Source organism: Falco biarmicus, chromosome 2, assembly GCF_023638135.1.
Source record: "Falco biarmicus isolate bFalBia1 chromosome 2, bFalBia1.pri, whole genome shotgun sequence".
Classification (NCBI taxonomy): Eukaryota; Metazoa; Chordata; class Aves; order Falconiformes; family Falconidae; genus Falco; species Falco biarmicus.
The window spans coordinates 65,170,644-65,193,770 of NC_079289.1; the positions used below are offsets into that span (position 1 = coordinate 65,170,644).

Sequence of the window (23,127 nt, forward strand, 5' to 3'; positions counted from 1 at the left end):
ACGGGGCTTTCTTTGCTCGGGGTGTGTGTGTGGGTCTTTTAATGTGCTAATTAGGATAGTTCACACATAGTTCAAGTAATTTTCTGTTTGGTCTCATTAACCATTTGGTTCTGCTTGAGCTTATTTTGTTACTTGTTAGCTTGAGGTATTTATGGTGTCTATCCCTTCTCTCAAGGCCATGTCTTGTTAACCATTTGTAAGGGTTGATTAACATCCTTTGGTTTTCAAATTCTTTTGACCTCTTGCTTTTCATTATAGATATTTACATATTTTATCTTAATCCCAGTTAAAGAACAGACTGGCTTTCTATTAACCGTGTGTCTGTGAGCCAGTTGACTACAATTCCAGCTGCAATTCTCTTAACAACACTGTTCTGGAAATATGTCTCAGACATAGCTTTTTGCATTTTGATCACAGCATAAATGCCCTGTATAAAATTTGCTGAGAATTACAGACTTTGAGTATTTAATGGTTCTCTGTATGTGTGCAACAGATTAGGTTGTGTAAATGAAACAATTTTCAGCAAAGAAAGTTCGGATTCAATCTCACAGAAATCATTGGGATGGAGGGGGGAAAGGGCTGAGTGTTCCTCATGCCTCTTATAATAATTTTCAGTTCTTTGTTTCAGCCTGTCCCAGTCTGCCATGGCAGTGCAGGACCAGAAAGCATATGAGTCGCTCAAGGAGGGGAGGTGATTCTCCTCCAGTGTGAAAAACTCTCAGGCCTTCACCCAAGCAAAAGAGGTGATTTCTATCTCCAGGTCCAGTGCACAGCTCTGAAGCCAACCCAAGGCTGGGAGCCCACTAGGCTCAACGCGGGATTGCTGAGCTGTGACAAAGAGTCCTGGGAAGCTCTTGCACTACTTCTAGCCAAAAATATCCAGTCTCTGCCTGGAGGAACCGACTGGCTCTCACAAAATATGTTACATGTGGCTGTTCTGCTCTCACATAGCATCTCTTTGCTTGTGTTACAAAGAAATAGAGGCTGGGGCCTATATGTTAAAGCGGACCAGGTCTTAAATCTGAAGGTACAGCCACAGTTTTACTTCACATTTGAGTAGTTAGGGAAAGCAAATGTGAAGGAGTTGCAAGTAGAGAGAAAGCAAGTTCAGCCTGCCATCCAGTAGAGAAAATGCTGTTGTGTTGGATATCGTGCAGAACAAGGCAGAGTTTTTCCCCCTGCACATCACGGGATCAAATGCGGCTCACAGCAACATTTCAAGTCCAGTGCCTATACACAAGGTGAGAATAGAATGGTCAGGTACCAGGAAGATGGACAACTTCCTGAGAACTTTCTCAGACCTACCCAGTGCCTCAGAAAAGAAAAACAAAAAAGAGAGTTTCCACAAAAAGGACTCTTGGAAGTCCTCTTCTAGGGAGAGCTCAGCCTTTCAATGTGCACTATCAGTATTTGCCAGCATGACTGGGACTTACTCTGTGTGCAAAACCACTGGTGGCTCTTTTGATTTCGGTGGCTGCATTTTAGGATACTGATGTGTGGTTATTACAAGGGGTTGTTAATGTTTGCAGTGTAGTTTCTAGTATGAAACAAATGCCAAATTAGCAAGGTGTTGTATTTCCCACAGCAGTGATAGTGTGTCCCTGGCAATACCATTCATATTCCCAGGAGGGAAAGTTAACACTGGTCCTTGCAGTCAAGGTTATGTGGTGATAATGAACAGTACTTAAAAACCCCACAGTTGCTGTCAAGGGTCCTCACAAAGGGGACACTTGTAATGAAACAAGAGACGGTTGTGATGGACTGCTCTCTGGGGAGAAGTAACAATTAGGTAATGCTCACATGAGAATCAATGGCTAGTTTTAGCTTTTCCATGCTCTAATTTTCCACTCCAGCACCCTGCAGTATCTTTTGTAAATAGATCCTCCTGTGCATAACTTATTTTGAGACTTATACTTCCCTGACCCACAGAGCTATCTTCAGATATTTGGGTCTGGATTGCATTTAATGTTCCTTGCTAAACACTTTTCAAAACCAGTGAAATATCATCAAATATTTGAGAAATTTACAGCAGATGATTGCAAAAAGCAAAGCTGTGAATGCTGAAATGTTGATACTAATGACATGAGAGATGCATATCTTGTCACTTCTGTTTTAGCACTTAGCTTTAATTGGACTAAAAACCTGTGTTGACCAAAGGCATCTGGGATCTCCTCCCTGAATACAGCAATTGAGTTGATGGCCTGTATTATTAAAGATGGGTAAAAATAGTTTCGCAAAAGGTGAGGCAAAATCCATCTTTGATGAGTGTGAGAAGAGATGAGGCAGGACACCACAGAGAATCACTGCATCAGAGTTTTTGGAGCTCTAATTTGAACATGGCTATTTTTAGAGGACCTGTTGTACATATCAGCAACACTAATGACTGCCAGCAGAGACAATCACCTTCTTAGAGTCAGTGATATTGTGTGCAGTTCCCAGGATTTAGCTAAAGCACGTTTTTGCCAAGTAGGCATTAAATTGATTCTTTTGTTTCCATCAAATTAAGTTACGCTTTTACTTTACCTCTCTTTTCCTTTGGGTTGCTGTTTTTTAAAATAAGACTGTGTGGAACAAAGGACTTACAAAGTAGGGCTTGAGAGGTTTCCACCAGCAAAATTAGCCTGAGATAAATGAGTGATGGGAAGCCAACCCAAGAGCAAGTGTGTGGAGTGCAAGGGTAAGGAGGGTGGCTCAGGGCGCATCAGGCTAGGCCAGTTAACTGGGTATGGCATATGGCTGCCCAGGACTGGTGAGAAATTACAACTATTAACATTTAAATCTGATAGCGGAGGGTAAGTATAGCACAAAGACACCAGTCAGAGCACTGCTTCCCTATGAGTATTCCCTACTGGAATATTCAAAGGCAGTCCTGGGAGGTGAGTTTGTGCTTTAAAGTGTGGAGTGAAAGCAGGTTAATTACCTGAATTCTGATCTGTTACCTTTTACCTCTGGAGAGTAATTTTACAGCCTTTAGTTCTCACTATTTAATCGAGTGAATGGCTTTACTACAAAACTGTGGGGCTTTTTTGTGTCATGGATGATAACTGTGATTTCCCATTGCCTTCTTTTTATTGTTATTCTGTGTTGCTTTTAACATTTTTGGAAGTAAGACAATCCCTAACATGAAACTTGTCTCCCTCATTACTTAATCCTAAAAACAACAGAGAACAAGACTCCTATAATCTCTAGCAGGGGACACGCGAACATGTTTGCCACATAAAAACACATTAGGCTGTCAGAGGAACATCCTGAGCTGGCCCAGAATAAGGGAGCTGTCACAGAACAATATTCCTTCTGATTTGCCAAGGGCAGCTTTCTTATTGCTATTTACTATTAGCAAGCTGTTCACTCGCAGATCTACCCACAGTGCCAAATTATAATATTCATACGTGATAAAGCAGCCTTGTTAAGAAAAGCTTCTGACTACCTGTGGTGGCTGGGGAATGAAAGTTGAATGGCAAGCTGTGTGGGGTCACATGGAGCACTTTGATCTATGACGGCAGCAGAAAAACAGCCAAACAAATCACTGTGCAGACACTATTGGGGAATGTCAAAAGGGCCTTGAAGCAAATTGTGCAGGATTTGATTGTTGATCTCAGCAAAACACCCTCCAGACCTTTTCAAGTCTGGAAAATGGAAAGAAAGAGCCAGATCCTACAAAATGCAGAGGCTCCAGCTAGGCAGAGCCACTTCACTGTTGGTTTGTGCTCATCACAGCTACTGAGCAGACACGACATCAACTCCCTTTGCCCTGAAGTGGCAGAACTTTGCAGAAATCTCGGGGAAGGGGGAGGGGCACCCTTCAAAATGCCTTGTGTGGGGTGGCAAGAGCCATTGCTCTTGCTGGAGAGAGATTGCTAGGGGTGCAGTCTTCCTCTCAGGCCTGTACCACCATGTCATCTAAGTAACAGCAAACCCTTGGAATTATTTTTGTCAACAGTAGTCTGAGGCAAATCTTTGACAGCAGTCAAATTATTTCCATCCTATAAGATATAAAAGTACTCTCTGTGCCAAGCGGTAATGGGACTTGAAGACCCCAGTGCTCTGTTACTCCTAAGACCCTGTAGCAACTTCACTCTCAGCTGAGCCTGGAAGCTCTGCGTGCATTGGGAAAGGCAGAAGTAATGCCATAGAGAGTCTTTCAGCAAGGCAAGGAGGTTTAGTCAGCCAAAAATATTGGATTTTTTCAGCCAACAAATGCTGTGCATGGAGAGGGAATACCCCCAGACTAGTTAAAAATGCCAGTGAGGTATTGCCTCTGCTCCCTTAGCTCTGCCCATATGGCCCACAAACTGTTGTGGGGGTCAAAGACAAGCTATCAAGACCTAGAAATGAAGTAGAGTCTCTGGGTTGTTGGAATGATGAGGTTCTAAGTGTTGCTTTTTGCCAGCAAGATGCTCTTCTGAGCATGAACCAAGAAGTTCTCCTCTTTATTACCACTCAGCTTTTGCTGTGCGTTACTCCTTTCCTGGTACTGTAGGAAACCTCTACCCTCTTCTGCGCTCCACATCTGTTTGCCCACACAGAGAACATTCCTACAGCAGCACCCAAGCAGCTCCAGCCATAGCAGCAGCCCTGCTGTACTGGGTGTTGGGTGTGCAGAGGAAAAGCCACAGGCAAATACACTACATATGTGTCTAGGCTCTTGCAAAACCCACCCATTCCGCGGTGGGCAAGTGGGGAGCCATGGCAGTGGTGGCAGAGCGAGGGGAGGCTGATGTTCAGATGAGGTTTCAGATCAGTGCTGCATTACAGCATGCAGCTCATCTGGTCTTGCAGCTTGTAGAGACAAACACAATGGCAGAGCTCAGCCCTGGCTTATTTGCTCTGCATTTATGGTCTGATAGCTGAGATAGCATCCTTCTGCAAGCCGGCGATGTCAGAGGGGATGCTGCTACCTGCTTTGTAGTAATACTGACAGCGGCAGCAGCAGCTGCCTGTCCCTTGTGCTGCCTAGGGTTCCAAGATGCAGAGGCCTTGTGTGGCATGTCCATCTGTCGTCCCCACCTCCCCAGGCTCCTTCTGGGGTGATAACAGAGGGAAAATCCCAAGCTATCCAGGGAGGAGCAGGTACAGCATTGTAGAACAGGAGGGGTGGAAAAATCCCTCTCCCTGCCCCCCCCCCCCCCCCCCAAAAGGTTTTAGTTATTTGGGCACCAAATTGTCACCAAATTTGAGATTTTCAGCCACAATGGAGTATTTGTGTTCATTTGTACAGCTGATAAAAACAGCGCATTGAAAATGTTTTGAATGGCTGTGACTGCTTTCTTTAACAAAGTAACAGTGAAGCTTTAGAATGGTAAGATTACTATGTTACTGAAAACTCTGTTTCAGGGGTTTTCCCAGGAATTAATGAGCAGATGCATGTTGGAAAGAAATTCCTGCTCATGAGGTTCTCAGGAGGGCTCAGAAACCTTTATTGAGAAATAAATGGAAAATTTGACCCACTGAGCAAATTCTCTGTGTTTCTTGGAAACACATGATTCACATTCCGGTGTTATTTTGTAGCCCTTGGACAGGACAGAAATGTAAGGGGAAAGGTAGGAAAGTGGAAAGGAAGAGAGGGAAGCCAGCAATAGGAAACGTATGTGTCACAGGATGAGCTTAGTGGAGTTTCCATGTGGGCAGTCAGGGAAAAACATATACCCTTGTATCTATTAAAAGTACTCTTTTCAACACCATATTTTTACTTTTGTGAAGTATTCATGGTTTTGCTTTTGTGAATTGGCGAAGGAGTTCAGATGAGTTTAAAACAGAGATATGTACTTTGAAAAACAGATATGGAAAACATATTTCCCTAAAAGTGTGTGTGTGATGATTCAGTGGGACCCAGACTCAAAATTTTTGACCTCCTCAGAGAATCTGGCTGATGGTAGCACAGAGATCAGTAATGCTGCGAGTCATTGCTGAGTCCTAGTCTTGGATCTTGGTGTGGGACCTTTGGAGTCAATCAGTCAATATATGTATTTTGTAATTCATGGCAACATATTACTAAAGACTGTAGGGGGCCCAAGAAAATGATAGGATGATCATCATATGCCTTTACTTCTCCTCCTGCAAGTGCAGTCTTAATGATTTTGTGCTGTGGAGTGTGGCTGCTGCTGAAGTCGGTAGTGAAGTTCCCTGTTTCCATTGCAAAGAATAATGCATAAAGATCAGCCAAAGTGCCGGTATTGCCATCTTCAGGGTGATATCCTCATGCCTAGTAAACAGCTGCTCATGCACACAAAATTAGACACTATGGGAGAGCTGTTAGGGGGGGTGAAGGGTTAAGTCTGAGCCATCATCTTCAGGCAGCGTTTGATTTTCAGATTCCTTTAAGGCTGCAGGGCTTTTCCCCATCGTGTCAGGCAACAGCCACGTCTCCAAATGACAACCTCGCCATCTGCAGGCCAGCAAGACAACTCACAAGGACTGGGGGACAAAACAGCCCCACAAGCTCAGGGGCACCTTGCTTATGGTGGTCTTAGGATTTCTTCTTTTATGCACCAGTTAGCAAAAGGAAATAGCCCTTTGGGCGTTACCCCAAAGAAGTTTAGTGCCTGTCTCTGGGGCTTAAGCCTATTCCAGTGGATTGTTTAAAAAAATGGAAAAAAAAAATTAGACCTGATGTTCTTCAGCGGGCTTATTCTACTCTTGCTAGCAGTCTCCTCATGCCCGATCTTAGCTGCAAGGAGAGAGCATGCTGCATGGCTCCTGCCCCCCTCGGCTTCCCAGCCCAAACCTTAACACCCTCCACTCGCCTACTAGAAATCAGCACCAGTTTCCCTATGAAATATGGTTTCGATTGGAACATACTGTTTCTTCAGCATGTTTTTTCCATGAGAACATGTTTTATTTTTGAAAGATACTAAAACAGGGTGTTTCAGGAAGTTTGAGCTTGCTTTGTCAGGCTGGAGGAATGTTACTGGAATGTATTATTCTACTTGAAATAAATTTTAAGGTGAAATGTTACTTTATTTCTGTGGCTGTCTTGTAGTGCTCATGAATCACAGTTGCATCCAATTAACCATAAAAAGTCAAAACCTAAAGAAAATGTTTCATTTTTATAATATTGATTCAACTCAGCCCTTAAAAAACCCAAGAGGAACCTGAGGCAACCTCAGTTTCACCCCATTTTGAACAAAAGCTATCTCAAAGATGCTGAAAGGAAAACACATGTAGTTTAGCAACAGAAAAGTCTGAAAACACCACAGAGGAAACACAGAATCTGCAGCCCTTCTTTTGCCAGCCCTCTAAGCCATGTCCTCAATACGGCATGCTGATGAGAAACAGCAAAGCCTTGTAACTGCTATGCCTCCTGCCCATAATTCACCACACATTTGGCCCCACTGGTCCTTGCAACTGTGAGTGAGACCCAAGCCCATCTGCAGTGGCCTCCTCTGGCTCTTACCAGAGGTTTGGTGGTGGTCTTGTCCCGCCTGGGGCTTCTGCTGTGGAGGGAGCTGCTCTGCTGCCATAGGGTCATAAGGAGGACAGCCAGCAGATGAGGGGCTGCCCAGCGGACCTGTCAAAGCTTCAGGGTCCTGTCACTGCTGGTTGACTTAATACACTCTCACAATCCTTCATCAGTCACAGGGCACTCAGAGAGGAATTTTACCATCTTCACAGAGGCTGTTGTCATCTCATGGCCTTTGGAAGTGAAGCTGAACTGTTTTTCAGCCCCTGGGAAGCGGACAGGAGCCCCTGGGAGCCCCTGTCTCAGTGTAGTTTAATCCCTGAGATTTGCAAACAGCTGATTTTTCATGTAAACCTGGGTTTCTAAAGGAGAAAGCATAAAGAAAGACCTCATTTTGTGTTTCTGTGTGCCTGGAGTTGCGAGTAGTGGCCACTTATTTTTAAAATGTCCATGAACCCATTTTTTTAGGCAAAACTAAGCCTCAGTGTTACCTTGTTTCAAAGGGAGCATCCAGAGGTTGTGTCTGTGCCACATGTTCGCTTCCAGATGAGTTCTGAAAACGATGGACTGAAGTTAGTAGAAAATAATAAATGTAATCTTCAGTTTCCCACATTGCCTGGAAACTTCAGGTGAGCTCTTGGTTGCAGTCAGATAGGCAGTACATCCATATACATGCATTTGTTGCAGATTGCCATGACCCAAAGAACTTATATATCACGGATACAAAGACAGGCACCAAGGTGAGAGGAAAAGTCATCCATTCTCATTACGCAGATGAAGAAGCAAGGCATAGAAAGAAGCTGATTCTTTTGATGTCAAAAAGACTTACTGTTTTGGGGGGTGGAGGGAGGAGTCCACTTATCTGTATTTTCATCATATTTTCTTAGGAACAGCTTGAGCTTAAGTTCTTGCTTCCATGTGGTACCTATACCAGTCTGTTTCTTCTAATTCTTGGTGACATTCAGCTTCATACTCACTCCTGCTGGGAATCACGCTCCCACAAACTTTACACAACCCCTTTGTGCCTTTTTCAAACATGTGTTATATGGGTTGGTAAGGAGAAACACCAGATGAACATCAGAAGTCCCCAAGCAACAGCTAGCATAGGTTTAAGTAATAACAGGGGAGTTGCAACTCAATTAAACATACAGCTGAAAGAGTGTTGCCCGTCTACAGGATCTCTTGGATAACCTGCATGTTTGTGTGGGTTGTCTCCCACCACAGCTCTGCTCACTCTGCACCGTACTTCTCCCACTCAGTGGCCATCTCACCTACACATGTCACCTGGAGAATTAACACTGAAAGAGTCGAAGGGAAGGTTAGGATCCGTGGTGGTGGTTTTGGAAGAGGAGTCATGCACAGAACAATGGAAAATGTGGGTGGGCAGCTTCTGTCCTGGTTTCCCTGTGCTGCTCGCATCCAGGTGGGAGGTCCAGGCTGGGTGCTTGCTGGACCCTGGCCACAGCTGGCAGCCGAGCTCCCTGCTGCCTGTTTTGCGTGTCCTCTGTTTTAGGTGGGACATGTGGAGGGATTAAGTACCGACAATTGCACAGTTTGTATCAAGAAGGAACAGAACGGAACCTGGCTCCTCTAAAACATCTTCAGATGGGGCAGGGTGAACCCTCAGCAAGATTCCTCTTTTCCCTTCACTTTTGGCATTTGAGGGAGCAGAAGAAAGGGTCTGGCTTAGGCAAGGGTCAGGTGTCTCCCCAGGGTTTGCTTCTCACAGGCTAGCCCCAGGTTTGTCCGACTGCTCCAGATGAGCAGCAGGCAGGGCTGCAGCACTTCGGTCACCCTGGACTGCTTTGCGGGTAACTATTTCCATGTTCAGAGGTTCAGTTTGCCTGAGTTTTGTGTTCTGGTGGGGAGAGCATCCAGAGTAAATGCTGTTTTCCTTAAAGAAGGAGTAGCTGCCTGAGGCTTTTCTGCAGCTCTAATGCACTAATGTGGTCAGCAAGTTATTGGCTTCTCCTGCCAGCCTTGAATCAGGGGTAACCAAACCTGATCCAGCCCTGCTGCGGCACCAGGTTCATTTCAGGTGTGCATTTAATCAATCCCTTCACCAAGCAAAAGCAAGAACAGACAGTGATGTCAGGTCATGCAGCCCTGGCTGGCCGCCCCCACTCAATGGGCAGCACAGGAGGAGGACGCTGGTCTTTCCAGCCTGATCCTTAGCCTGTCACTGCTCCTATTTTGGTGGCTGGAGTCACCTCCTTGGCATGCAGCCTGCTCTTTGCTCAGGTCTGAGGAGCCAACGGGGCCAGGGCAGCAAGGAGGAAGCTGCAGAAAATGCAGCTTGTCATGTTCTTTTCAAAGCCACAACATTTGCATAATTAATGCTCCATGTTTTCTACCTATTCCCAACTGTCCCATGAAACTCAGCATGTGTCAGCTCTCTTGGGTGTAAGGAAAACAGTTTGCATACTGATGAGATACTTACAGGCGCTGTTTCTCTGTTTCTCATGTTCCTTCCTTGATAATGACAGAATGATTACAAAATCATTATTTTGTACGCTTTTATTATTTTCATCTTCTGAACACACAAATAAGACTCCGTGGTACAAATAAGTAACCCATCTAAGAAAGAAAACAGTTTTATTAAGAAATCTGTATGATATGACAATGGTACAGACTTTTTTGTTACATGGTGGGTGTAATTTAAATGAGTTAATAAAGAAGATGTCTTTTGGGGACTTCTATTCTTCTGTGATAAGTTTCCTGGAGCTTGGAGACAGTTAGAGCTGAGATGCATTTGGTGGGTGCTTATTTGGGTGCTTGGATCACTGCTGCCAGCACTGTTCCCATTCTTCAGAAGAATGTAAGATCTCAGTAACAGCAGCTAGCAATCCAGAGCTGCCTTTGGGTGGTCCATTGCATTGGTACAAATCCCAAGGGTGACAAGAATTTCATTCTGATGGTGTCAGCTTGACAAGAATTTCATTCTGATGGTTTAGCTTGACTAAACACAGCTATTTCTTAGTAAGGATGGACTGGCTCTACAGTGTCCAAGAGTTTTCTTTCTTTGATTCATGGGAATCATGATGGGAAGGACTCACCTTCTTTTTAGGCTGTCTCTCAACCGTATAAAAACTCTCACTTCCCTGCAAGGGCCAGAGTGACCAGCTTAGCAAGTGCCATGGTGCAGGCTAAGAAAGTGCGTGGTCTGCACAAAGTGGTTGCAATTCCTTGTGGTAAAAGCAACCTGCATTGGCTGCATTCACGCACAGGGCTGCAGCAAGCTGGCCAGTCCCTGCACGCCAATTCTTTTGTTCACAGTCTTGTTTTTCAGATGTAGAGGCAAGTAGGTATCTGTGAACTCTCCTGTATTTCAGAAATCTGGGTTGGTTTTTTTTAGAAGGGGCTTTGGTTGCCTAACATGAGGCATCTTATGAAAGAAGCTTAATTTTCAGAAAGCAGGTGCTGAGCCCTTCCCCCAAAAATCAGACCCTTTGATGAAGTGTCCCATGTTGGATATCTGGAGTCACTAACTATTTTTTAAAATATATGCTGTAACAGCTATTTGATGGCTTTGTGAGGATAACCAGTTCAGTGTGATATAGATTTCTACGGTTTTATCTTCTCAGGAAATTTTCCCTCTGGCAGCACATTTGTGCTGTTGTATGGCATGCACCACTGAGAGCCTGCTGTAGTGCTGCCTTGCCAAGTGACAATGCCACCATCTTACAAAGCTGTTCTTGCTTCTGCAGCTCAGTCGAGTACAAGCAACTGAAGGCACATTAAGGACAAACCAAGTACAATAACAGGAGGTGTGTAGCAATTCCCAAAATGGTTTCAGGTCCTTTGGGTCATAAGAGGTAAAATATTGACCTGCTGATTCTTCGGCTATTCAGTATACAAAAAGTCTTTTAGCTGGCAGGAAAGCAGATACCCAGCAAGACTTTTTTTTTCCTGTGTTGAAAGTTCTCATCAAAGAGTGGAAAATGTTTCATTTTATGAAAAGATGCTCATGGAAATGAAAAGGAGAAATAAAGATTAGAGGAGATGATGCATTTTGGAAACCAAATAGTGAGGGAAGTAGTTAAAATCGTTTCTGCTAATAGCTGATAATACCCTGTGCTGATTTTTCAGGTACCAGCCAATTTACTTTAGCGTTCCAGAGGAACTCCTCACCCCAAAATCCTTAAGGATACCTAGCTGTTACTTGTCGGGTTTCTCTGGTCACACAGACAACCTCCTTTTGGATGGCATGCAGTCCTTAGCGGCACAGGAACAAGATAAGAAATGGTTGCCTACATCTCCCTGCTATTCCCACCGCTGTCCCTACTTTCCCTCCGCTTTCGTCAGCGCTTGCTTGCAACCTGCTTTAAAATTCAGCCATTAGGTGGAGCGTTCCTACTGCCATCAGCCCAGAGCTTTCCTCTGGCATCTCGGGGCTGGGAGGGATGCTTCACCGAAGCGCTGAATAACCCCTGTGTGCTGGGATCTGCTGGCTGCAGGTGGGAACGAGAAAGTTAAAATGGGAGGAAGAAGCTGCATTTTAATGTGAGGTATCTTCTATTCTCTTTAGTGCTTTTTTTCCATTACCAGCTCCATTGACATCCAAAAAAATACAAAGGGGGAAAAAACCTGAGGCAAATCATACAGCTTAAGGTCTTGGTCTCTTTTTTTGTCATGTGTAGTGTGTTAAAGATTGTCTGAGAAACAGCACTAGAAGATGTTGATAAATACTAAGTTATTTCACAGTTCAGAGCTAGAAGTGTGCATTCATTAATTTTTGGTTTCATTTGAACAATTTGGAATTCGACAGCGCTACCGGGACAACAGTTTCTCCCCAATTTTGAGGTCTGGAGAAAAGCAGTGACACATTTCCTACCTTCGATGTGGACTGGTCGTGCCTTATGGTATAGCACTGGCCTGAGTACTTCCACTAGCTAGAACTTCTCAGGGCTTGGGCTCTTTATGCTTTATATCCCCTCTTTCAATTAAAAAAAAATATTGGGAACATTTCATTAGTCTCGTGGAGACAATACTCATCCAGCATGGCTTAGCAGCCCTTCCTGAGCTGGCGGGGGGGGAGGGGGAGCTCTCAGATCTTCCCCTGGACTCTCTGAGCTCTCTCAGCGCCTGAAACCCCAGAAATATGGGCATCACATACACTTCATGAAACTTCTGGAGAAAGTGGTGGTCTCTGTACAAAGCTGGGGCTCTGAGGCCTGGATTTGTCCCACTCAGCCCCGAGCACCTCAGTCAAGGGATGTGTTGCTGTAGAAGATGGAGGGAGAGCAGGGCACATCCAGAGGGCCATTGACCTTGTGCTGAGTTTGGGGACCAAAGGCAGAGAGGTTAGTCCTTCAGTCAGAAATGTGGGAGAACGAATGGGGCTGCTGGAGATGATGGGCGTGTGTTCGACAGTGGGAAAGGGGGCTGTGCTACCTGCCGTACTGGTGTGCAGTTTGTTCAGGTCCAGGCTTGGCTATCCACATCATCCCAAACCAATCCCTTGGTGATTCCCATATTACTGAGCTTACCTGAGAGGTGTGCTGCTGATGTGAAGTGACTAGGGGAGATTTTACTATCTTCTAATTAGAGAGGACATAAAAAATCTGACAGACTTCACTGATGACTGCTACTGGAAGCCTGCCTGGATTCTCTGCTTGTCCTGATCTCTGCGCCACCACTAACCACTGAACTCCTCTCAGACCTGCTTTTTCAGCTGGGAACCTTTTAGGTACCCTAGTTTGGGCTCTTTAAACACCTCTTTTATTTGGGCTTCCAAAAACTCCTGGAAAGCTACACTTTGGAAAATCCAGAGCAATGGGCCATTGCCAGGGAAATTACATGGTCATTCATTGTGCCCAATCCCCTTAAAAAAAATCTCTGTGGGAGTCTAATTCCATAAGAATCTGAGATTTTAAATGATGTCACCACAGAGGGGTAACCTTGAAAAACCTTGTCTACCTGGGCTTTGTTCTTTCTTTCTTTTCCTTGTGCCTGGCCTGGTTTTGGTTATCTGTCTGTATCTACAGCTAGCCAGGGCTTTAAGGAGGCATTACTAAAACTGGCAAAAAAAATTTCCTGCTGCGTTTAGTGCTTGCGAAGGACCTAATGCCTTCAGTGACCTTGAGAGATGCATTTTAGTAATGCAGAGACCTGGAGCATGGTGAAGGAACAGAACGGTACAAAACTACACCTGTTGTGCAAAACCACGAAAGCCGAGAGATGTGCTGGCAGGAGCACCAAAAAGATCTGCTGTTAGGTCAGACAAAGTGAGGTAGCAGCCCAGGAAGGCTCCCTTCACTGCCTCTCCGGTCACAGGGTGGGGGATGTGCTTAATGGAAAGCAGAGCCACGAGGCCTCTCCTCCTAGTGTGAAGGAGGCTGGGAAAGACTCCTGGAGACTGGGAATGACACTGTTTTCTGTTGTGTGTCTCCCTCAGGCAAGGGTCTCATCAGGGTTCAAGCCTGGCCATTTGCACACCTGGCACGGCTGACATTGATACACGTACCACTCCTTAAACTCCAGTTCTTTTGGAAATACCCATTTCTGGCATTTCTTTGCTTATCACCAGTGCTAAATTTCCTGTCAGCATGGTCTGGGGTGGCTTGTTTTGGACTGTTGACTGCAAGACACACCGAGTTTCTACTGCTCTTCCAGCCATCACCACAGGAATTTGTAAGGCCTTGCTCTCTCCTTCCTGAGGGATTAATTGTGTTAACTCCTGAAATGAAGTGATTTCCTTAAGTGAGGCATTACCCTTAAGGATGCATTCAGTGCAAATCTCTGTCACATTTTAAGTGCACTTCAGGGAGGAATGGCCAATTGACTTGGATAGGTGATTTACATTTTACCAGGGAGATTAAGGCATGCAGCAACCTAAAAGTTAATCCCCACAGGATGACTTCGGGAATTGTCCTGAACACAGGGTGCTGTGTTTTAGCCTCCTGGTGCTTTATCTCTGTTGAGAAAAATAGACATTGCGGTGTAAACTGGAACAGCTGAGGGTCTCCCGGTGCCCGCTGACTGGCTCTCCTGGAGGGTACCTGCCTAACACTTGGGTAACTTTCTGGCAGACAGAAGAAGTCCTTTAAGTTTTAGAGGGTAGTGATTTCCAGGTGTGAATAAGGGGCAAGCCCCGCCCCCCCCCCCATAAATGTCTTTTAAAAGATTAGAAAAAGAATAATTAAAATGGCCTCTCCTGTGCTGGCAGGAGAAGCCAACTAATAGAGCATTTACTATTCAAGTCTGGTGCAAACGCTCTATGTTGTAAGGAACTTTCTCAAATGGGTAATGAAATCATGGACAATAAAAAGTAAATTATGGTTTAGGTTTAGTACAAAGTGGGCTTTATGGTTGCCAGCTCATAAAAGCTCAGTGGGTGAAGTGCACCTCTGCATTTCTGCACACCTCTGCACAGAAGGGCAGTCTTCCATCTCCAATAAATTCTGCTGGGCCTCTGTTTTGAGGACTGGTGTGAAATACAAACGTGATTTTGATTTTGTGAGCCTCTGGATGCCAGAAAGCCAAATTCTTGACATGTTGTGAAGGGAAAGAAGTCTAACTCTAAGCCTTTTCAGTGGTCAGGGGACATGATGTTCATGTCCCCTTTTCCTCCTGGCAGCGTCACCGTCAGGGCCAGCCCAGTTGTCACGTATGTGACTCACGCGCATTGTGCTGGCAGACGGGTTTGATCTCAGCTTGCTGCCAGCCTGTTCTTCTCCCTGTCCCCTCGCTGGCAGTGGGTCAGGGCGTTCTGCCAGCCTGGGCTGGAGGAATGGTCAGCCCCAGGCTGCACAGAGTGAAGTCTTGGAAAGCGTCGTAAAAATCGAAGGCAGGTCACTGCCATGGGGGAGCAGGATCTCGCTTGTGCAAATCCTCTCTCTTTCTGGATAGCTCTGCAGCTTTCTGAAGGTGGGACCTTAGAATATGCCTTTAGGGTTCCTCCACAGTAAGTTTTAACCTGAACACATGGTTACAACGCTAAGCTTAAGTGACATACGGGACAGTGGTACTGTAAGATTCCTCTGCCTGACACAGCTTTGCTACGGCACCCAAGGTGGCAATCCTGCCCTCACTTCTCCAAAACAACATTCATCACACACAAACTTTGCGCAGAAGCAGCTATTACTGTAAACACAAAAAATCCTGTCCCATTAGTAGGGTTCATTGACACCGGCTGCTTCTTACTGCTCCATTGCACGTTGCGTTGTAGAACAAACGCTTCCTAAGACTTTTAATGTGAGCTGTGGCACCTGCCTCCTGTCTGTGTGCCCCAGGCTTTGGAGTGGGACAGATGTCCCAGGAAGAGCTGAATTGCCCTGGCAAAGTGTTGAGTCTCTCTGGCTTACATTGTCCTCAGGAGAGGTCCTCAGGGCCTTTCAGCTTCGAGCTTTTCTGAGCTCTTACACTTGTTGCATCTGCAGTAATTAAGAACCCCTTGAAATGCTGTATCTTTACAGCAATAATGCATACAGTGTATGGCCAAAGTGCAAATAGCTTCGGAGGAGGTTAAATCACTATTTTTCCAATATTAATATTAATGAGGCTGAACATTTGCATTCATGGTAAATCCTCTTGTAGCATCAATGTCCTTTGAGGTTTTTTCTGCAGATAAATGAAGCATTCCCCTCCTTCCCTCACTACTTTTGCTAAGTGTCACTCAGTGCAGCAATAAATCAACAGTTCCTGCTAATCTGTGAAAAGGCAGAGTTTAGAATAAGTGGGTTTTGACATAATTAAAGCTGACACTGCCTACCACCATTCCTGGAAGAAGTACTAGCAGAGTTTCATTAGAATAAGTAAATACAAATAGAATTCACCCTGAACAGTCGTCTTTGTTACAAACAAAACCCATTAGTTAGCAGGGAGAGTCTGGAGCAGGGCTGAATTCACGCTGATCTCAAAACCCTTCTCATATTTAATTTATAAACTGATGATTAATTCAGTGATTAGCTAATTCACTTGCAGTGATTAATTTAATTCATGTCTTCAGGCTAAAGTTTGAGAAAGAAAAAAGCCCAGCTCAGATAGATGCACATCAATGTCCTTGTGATTAAAAAATGATAATATAATGCCCTGGAGAGTGAGGGAAAAAAGAAAGATCAAGAGAACTGGTGCCATGACCAGTTGTAAGTTCTTGCCTAAGCTGTAGCCATATTTTTTAGCTCTGATGTTTAAACGTGTCGGTTACTCTAATGATCAGTGGTTTGAAAGATGAATCTAAGGGTCTTTCACTGTAGCTTTCTACTGTGTATTTCGAGAGTGGCGCTGCTTTAGAGCAGTCCTCCAGTTCTGCTTTTTTCTCACTTGTTTTGCCAGCTGCCTGCCAGCTCCCCTCCCTTTCATCAATATCTTTCTCACACCTCACCAAATTCTTTGAAGAGAGCGTTTGGTACTTCTTCAATCCAGGCTGTTTTTTTCTATTTCCAGCAGGATTTTCCTCATCTTTTGTTGCAACATGAAATGAGGATGATTTGGGGAACTTCTCTTCGGTAAGAAAACTGCTCTCTTTTGGGTTGGTATTGCTTTTACAATTTGTGCCATCACTTGGCAAGGGAGCTTGGTAGCTCTTGAACTTGCCCACAGGGCCTTCCTTTCCTGAGCCGTCATTGCTGTGCTTCTCTGATTGACCTGAAAAGCGTAGCTGATATTTCTTTCTTCTCTCAGATTCACTCTTATTTTCCGGACTACCAGTTTTATAAGTTGTTTTTTCATCAGGTGGTGGTGGCAATTGCTTAGTTTTGGGTGTGGTGTTCTCTTCTTGAGGCTTTACCAGTGAATTTGAAGATGGGGACTGGCGCATCCCAGAACCTGGATCTTTGCTTTGATCTTTTACAGCACTTGCATCAGGCTTTGTAAAACTTTCAGATACAGTTTGTTGTTTTTCTTTTCCTGGAGGATTTTTCTCAGGCTTTGATGATTTCCTGGAAGGAGGTACCTGATGGTTCCCAGAACCCTGGTATTTATCATTCTCTTTTACAGCCTTTGTTTCAGGTGACCTGATGTCTTCTGCTGCTGGTGTCTTTTGCTTTCTGTCTCCTGAAGTATTTTTTTCTTGGGGCTTCAGCACTTTGCTTGAAGAAGGTGACTTCCTGGAATTTGGATCTCCACCTTTTTGTTTTACAGTATTAGTACCAAGCTTCTTAAAACCTGCAGAAGCTGATGTTTGTTGCTTTTGCTCTGGAGTGTCATTTTCTTGAGGCTTAACCAATGTTTCTGACGATACTGATCGGTACTTCCTGGAACTTGGAAATTTGTCCTTCTCTTTTGCAGCATTCGCATCAGGCATGGTAAAATCTTCAAATCTCGTTTGCTGCTTGTCTCCCCTTGGACTGTTTTCCTCAGGCTTTGCTGATTTTCTTGAAGGAGGTAGCTGGTACTTCCCAGAATGCTGGTGCTCATTATCCTCTTTTACTGCCTTTGTTTCAGGTGGCTTGATATCCTCTGCTGCTGGTGTCTTTTGCTTCCTCTCTCCTGAAGAACTTCTTTTTTGAGGCTTCAGCACTTTGTTTGAAGGTGACTGGAGCTTCTCAGAGGTATGTTTAGTCTTTTTTTCAACCGGCTTAGTTTCAGGCTTTACAAAGTCACCTGGTGACTTCTGTGTCTCTAGAGGAGACAATTTCTTGTCTTGCTTCACAGATTGATTTGATAATGGAATTTGATTTTTAGGATCACACAAAGTATTCTTCCCTCCTTCATGACTCTTTTTATGTTGCACTGGTTCATTTTTCAAATTACGAGGGGTATTCTCCTCCTCATTATTGTCCTGCTTTGATGTATTTTTTGGTGGCATAGAATAATTCTTGAAGTTTGACTTGATGTTTTTTTCCCCTGCAATGTCATTTGCATGTTTCATTGGTTCATTTGATGAGGACAAGTGGTGTTTCCCATTATTGCAGCAGATATCTTCATCTACTGTCGTATCATGGCCATGTTTCACAGAATCTCTTGAAGGTGTTAGATGCTTCAAACTCTGCCCAGTATTTTTCAGTCCTTCACTGTTAGTATCACGCTCTGATGAAGGTAACTGGGATGTCTGAGGCCTATGAGCATTCTTCTCATTTGAGGAGTTATTACCATGATACACTGTATCCCTTGGTGTGAATAGTTGTTCCTCCTCAGATTTATGCAAGACATTTCTCTCCTCTCTCTCATCTGTCTCTATCCTATCACTCTCACGCTTCCCATTGTCATCTGATGACACGAGCTTATCCTTTGTATGTATGGAAACCTTATTTCTACCTTTTGCATGCTTCTTCTGGTCTGAGACCAATTCAGTTGATAAAGGAAACAGGTTCTTTTCCAGCATATCACTTCCTTGCTTCATGGTGTCATCTGAAGTTGGTGTTCGGTTCTTCTTCAAAAGTAATAGGGGCTTTCTTGCTAGCGCGGTTTTATTTTCATGTTTTCCTGGCTTCTTGGTTGAAAGTGAAAGACAGTTCTCAAATCCCTGACATGTATTTGTCTCTTCAGCTGCAGAGGTTTCATCTTCAGTTGCATGATTTGGGGACAGCACTTGGTTCTTCAAATCACACGTAGTTTCCTTCTCCACCATTGTATCATTCCCACAGTTTGTCAACTCATCTGAAGAGGGTAGTGGATGCTTCTCAGAGCCATGCTCATCCCCCAGATCACTAGCTCCCTGTCTCACCAGATCAATAGGTGGAAGGGCTGGGGTATTTCCAAGAGTGTGATGGATTCTTTGTCCTGCAATCCCACTCATTTGTGTTGGCAGAGGGGCTGAGGAGGGTGACTGCCCTACCTCAGAGTCAGGCCAGGGCATCTCATCTGCAGTGGCCTCTTCACGCTGAATGAAAGATTTGAATGGTTTGTGGCAGGTCTCCAGGTCTGTCAAGGTACTCCTGTGCAGGGCCCGATTGTTTGCATGATTCATTGTTTCATTTGATGAACTTAATTTGTCCTTCCCAAAATAATCTTCTGCTACATAGGAACTCTGCTTCACAAAGTCACCTGGCAGAGGGCATTGTGTCTTTTCCAAATGAGAAGAGATGTGCTCTTCTTCTGCAGCACCAGGCTTCTGCTCCTGGCTCTCATTTGAGGAGAGAGTGGATTTGGTCTGATTTGCATCTGGATGTGCTATGTCTGCATTGGAATTAACAAAGTTATTTTGTGGGCTGAGCATTTGAGGAGGCTGTGGCTGCTTGGTTTTGGATTCATTTTGCATTTGGCTGTTGGGTGTTTTATTTTCTTCTTCCTTTTTAGTTGGGACATCGCTATCTTTTTTGCCAGAAGTAGAGGATATTTTGTCTTCACTGTGATATTTCACTCCTTCTTTGGCTTCCTCAGAACATCTGCCTCTTAAACCTGGTATCTTTTTTTGGACTATTGGTGGCCTTTTGCCAGAAGCTGGCATTAGGGCAGTTAGCTGTCGATCTTCCATTAGAGGCTCAACTTCACAAGCTGCTTGAACTCCTGGAGAATGAAATGGCAGGGTGTTTTCCAGTGCTTTCTGCTCTGGAAAAAATTTTTGGCCTGCAAACAAAATATCTTTTTCTGGCTCTGTGAGCTCTGTGTCAGCTTCCTCTGAACTGTATACATACATAGTTATTTCAGGAATCTCACCTGTTTCAGTATCCTGAGGACTTCGCTCATGGGCTCCTTCAGCTGTGCTAGAGTAAGGCAAGTTAGAAGGTGGGTTGTCTTCCTTAACATGTTGCCCAGCATTGGTAATCCACAACAGTGAAGATGTATCAGGCCCAGCTGTCATGTTATGCCTGTTGCAGTCTAGACTATGATCAGACAAGGGAAGAATGCTGTCTGCAGGAGCTTTGTTTTTACAGGTAGAAGAAGAGCTGTCTAGATTAGGATTAAAGTTGGGTGCTTGCTTTGTGGAATCTACTTTAGCTTCAGCACGGTCCTTTACATCAGATATGGCCTCAGGTGCCACCAGTAACTCTTCCTTGTCCTCCCTGTCCTGTGCTGCATTTGCCAGTGTTTTGTTCTTACCAGGTTCTTTGTTGGATCCCCCCTTTTCCTTCAGTGGTGTGTCATGACTGAAAGGCTGCTTTGCAGCATTATTTTTTGACCAGCTCCAAGGATGGTTAATTTCGGTAGCAATGCTGAGTTTGGGCACCGGGACTGTGGAGCACACTAAATATTGGGACTCTGGGCTGTTTATGCCTGTGGTTGTCATCGCTGCCGTGCGCAGCACTCTGACCTCTGGCTTACGAATAGTTTTTCTCTTTGGGAAGATTTTTGTCTTTTTCTCAGCTTTACGCAAGACCGGCGCTTTCACCTCTGCAGCTGAGCAGAGAGCATTTCGTTCAAACTGCTCCTTCAGTATGGACAGGACCGAACTCCTGTTGACTATTTTGGGCAAACCACTCTTTGCCTCTTTCTTCTTCCAGATGGCAGACTTCTCCTTGGCTTCTTTTTCTTCGGCAGCTAAAAATTTCTTCAGGATGCTCTTCACCGTGTTTTTCCCACTCCACCTGGCCCTCTCGCTGGGCACCGTGTCTGCATCCTCCTCCACTGCTTTTCCATCTCCTTTCCTGTCTCTGCTTCTGTCCAGCTTGTTACCAGCCCTGCTCACCCACAGCTTCTCCTTAATGACCAGTTTGCCGACTTCTCTTCTTTTCTTGGTGTATGGCTCGCGATTGTTGTTTAGAAACCTGGACCGCAAGAGCTGAAACCGGGTGGGATGCTGTCCCCTGTTTGGATCTGGACATGGCTTGTTACAACTCACCTTGTTTTCTTTACCTTCCGCCCATTTTGTCCTCTTGCTGCTGAGCTGTGGGTCGCCAGCTGCGAGCTCGGTGACGTACAGCAGCAGGCTGCTGAGAACAGCAAAGGCCCCTTGCTCTGTTGCCATCCTATTGAGCTTCTTCTTCAGCACCAAAGGGTCTACCAGCACCTTATTATCTCCACAAAAGCGTGTGCTTTTTGTGCTGCACAAGAGAAAACACGAATGTTCTTTCAATCATTAACATTGCTGCTACCTCTTAACTTTGCTTTAATAGCATGCTGCCGCGCGTAAAATGGAAAAAAATACTCCAGTTTATAACTTCTCAAGAGAGTTGTTGTTAGTGGCCTGTTAAAAAGCATGCAAAGTGCTTTACAAGCTTCGTGAGGCATGGTGTAGCAGGAGCGCGCAGGGCTTCGCATGGTCCCATATGGCACTGCCGGCTCTGTCTTCTGCGCTTTGTGGGCAGTGGAAGCGCTTAGGTGGGCAAGCAACACTCGTCGGGGTGACCACATCTCCTCTGGGCCACTCCTCACTCATTTAATATCACCGTGTCCTAATGAGAGGGCAACAAGGAAGGTGTTTTCCTTTCCTGCTAGGTAAAGCATAGGCAAAGATAAAACTGATGAGAACGCAGTTAGCAGGAAAACATAGTTCTGCCTCTGGGTTACAAAAACAGAGTCAAACCATTAAAACCAAATTTCAAGGCTGAGGAGCACAAATGTGCAGCTGATAGTTTTTGCTATTGGCACAGGTTAAAAGTCAGTAGGTACCTCTCCAGACTTAAAAAAAAACCACCACAGGATTTGGATTATTTGTTTTCTGAAACCCCACATCAGGACTATGCTCTTAAATCTGCTTTGTGAAGGGTAACATCACAACAGCCACACTGGCAACGTCCCTTGACAACAACACCCTTTAATCTGGAGGAAGAAGGCTGATACGTTGGACCTACACTTGAGTTTGAAGAATCAGACGCTTGGACAGCTGGGGATTTAGGCAATGCTTTAATTGCTGTGGATCAGTTACTGAACTAAATACTAAACCCAGCACAAAAGCGGGAGCCTACAGTCAATAACAATAGCTGGGGCTAGGAGAGGGAAAGGCAAGAGGTGTCAGCTGTCTGACACCATGAAAAGCTGCAAGGTTACTTCACTGTGCAGTGAAATAGCTTCATGTGCAGAATGCAGCCGGCATACCGGGAGGGGATTAATTTTTATGAGCAGAAGTGGAATAAAAAATTCTTTAAATTAAGCCCACATGTAGAAAATGCAGAAAGGCTGCAAAGAGGCTCATGCTTTAGGGAGTGTCAGGCTCGAAAGGTGCGGAAGGCCCAGCTGTGCCCCAGCAGCTGGCACCCCATGGACTCGGGAAGAGACTGGACCTGCCCGTCCCCCTGCGATATTATGGAGACTGCAAAGTGGGGGGCTAGTTCTTGTCCAGTCAAGTCGTAAAATTTGGATTTCACTTGGCTGCATTTCAAACGCACATGTTGAAAATTACATCCCTCAGCAGTGGGATGAAGTTGCCATCTTGAATGGGAGAAGGTCTATTTATAATGACTTTGTAGATATTTTTAAAGGCCAATAAAAGAAAAAAGCATGACAACTGGCCCGTGTCTAATGTGACAAACAATACTTCAAAGGTTTTTATTGGGAATAACCACATTTCAGCATAGCACAGGTGCATGCTCTCACATGCATAATGGGGCAACACCCAGCCTTTCCTTTACTGAACTGACCACAGCTAAAGAGGCAAGGCTCCCATGTTACACCAAGATCCCCATTTGTCACAACTATGAGAATTTTCAAAATAAAGAAAAAAACAGAATTCACGGTATAATTGTCTAAAAGTATCCTGCTTCACTCTCTTTTCTATAGCCAGTCTGCTGATATTTGGACTGAAAGCTTGCCATGGCAGAAGACCACCTGTCTCCCCCCTAAGAAGTGCCTGGTGCATTCAGAAACACATGTGGGGCCATCAGCCAGCGTGATTTAGGTTATCTCTGATCTCTCAACACAGCAGTGGAACCAGATGCCCTGCTTACCTCTCCCTCCTGGGCTACTTT

General features: G+C 44.8%; 1 protein-coding gene across 3 annotated transcripts in view; it reads right to left on the reverse strand.

Annotated features, from left to right (window-relative positions):
* Positions 1-14,513: 14,513 nt before the first annotated feature.
* ADPRHL1 (ADP-ribosylhydrolase like 1) overlaps positions 14,514-23,127 on the reverse strand; it is a 38,200-nt gene continuing 29,586 nt past the window's right edge. For all 3 annotated transcript variants that reach the window (XM_056328905.1, XM_056328904.1, XM_056328906.1), the window contains one exon: positions 14,514-21,264. In XM_056328905.1, coding sequence (XP_056184880.1) covers positions 16,518-21,264 — 4,747 coding nt within the window. In that variant the 3' untranslated portion in view covers positions 14,514-16,517. The remainder of the gene's footprint in view (positions 21,265-23,127) is intronic.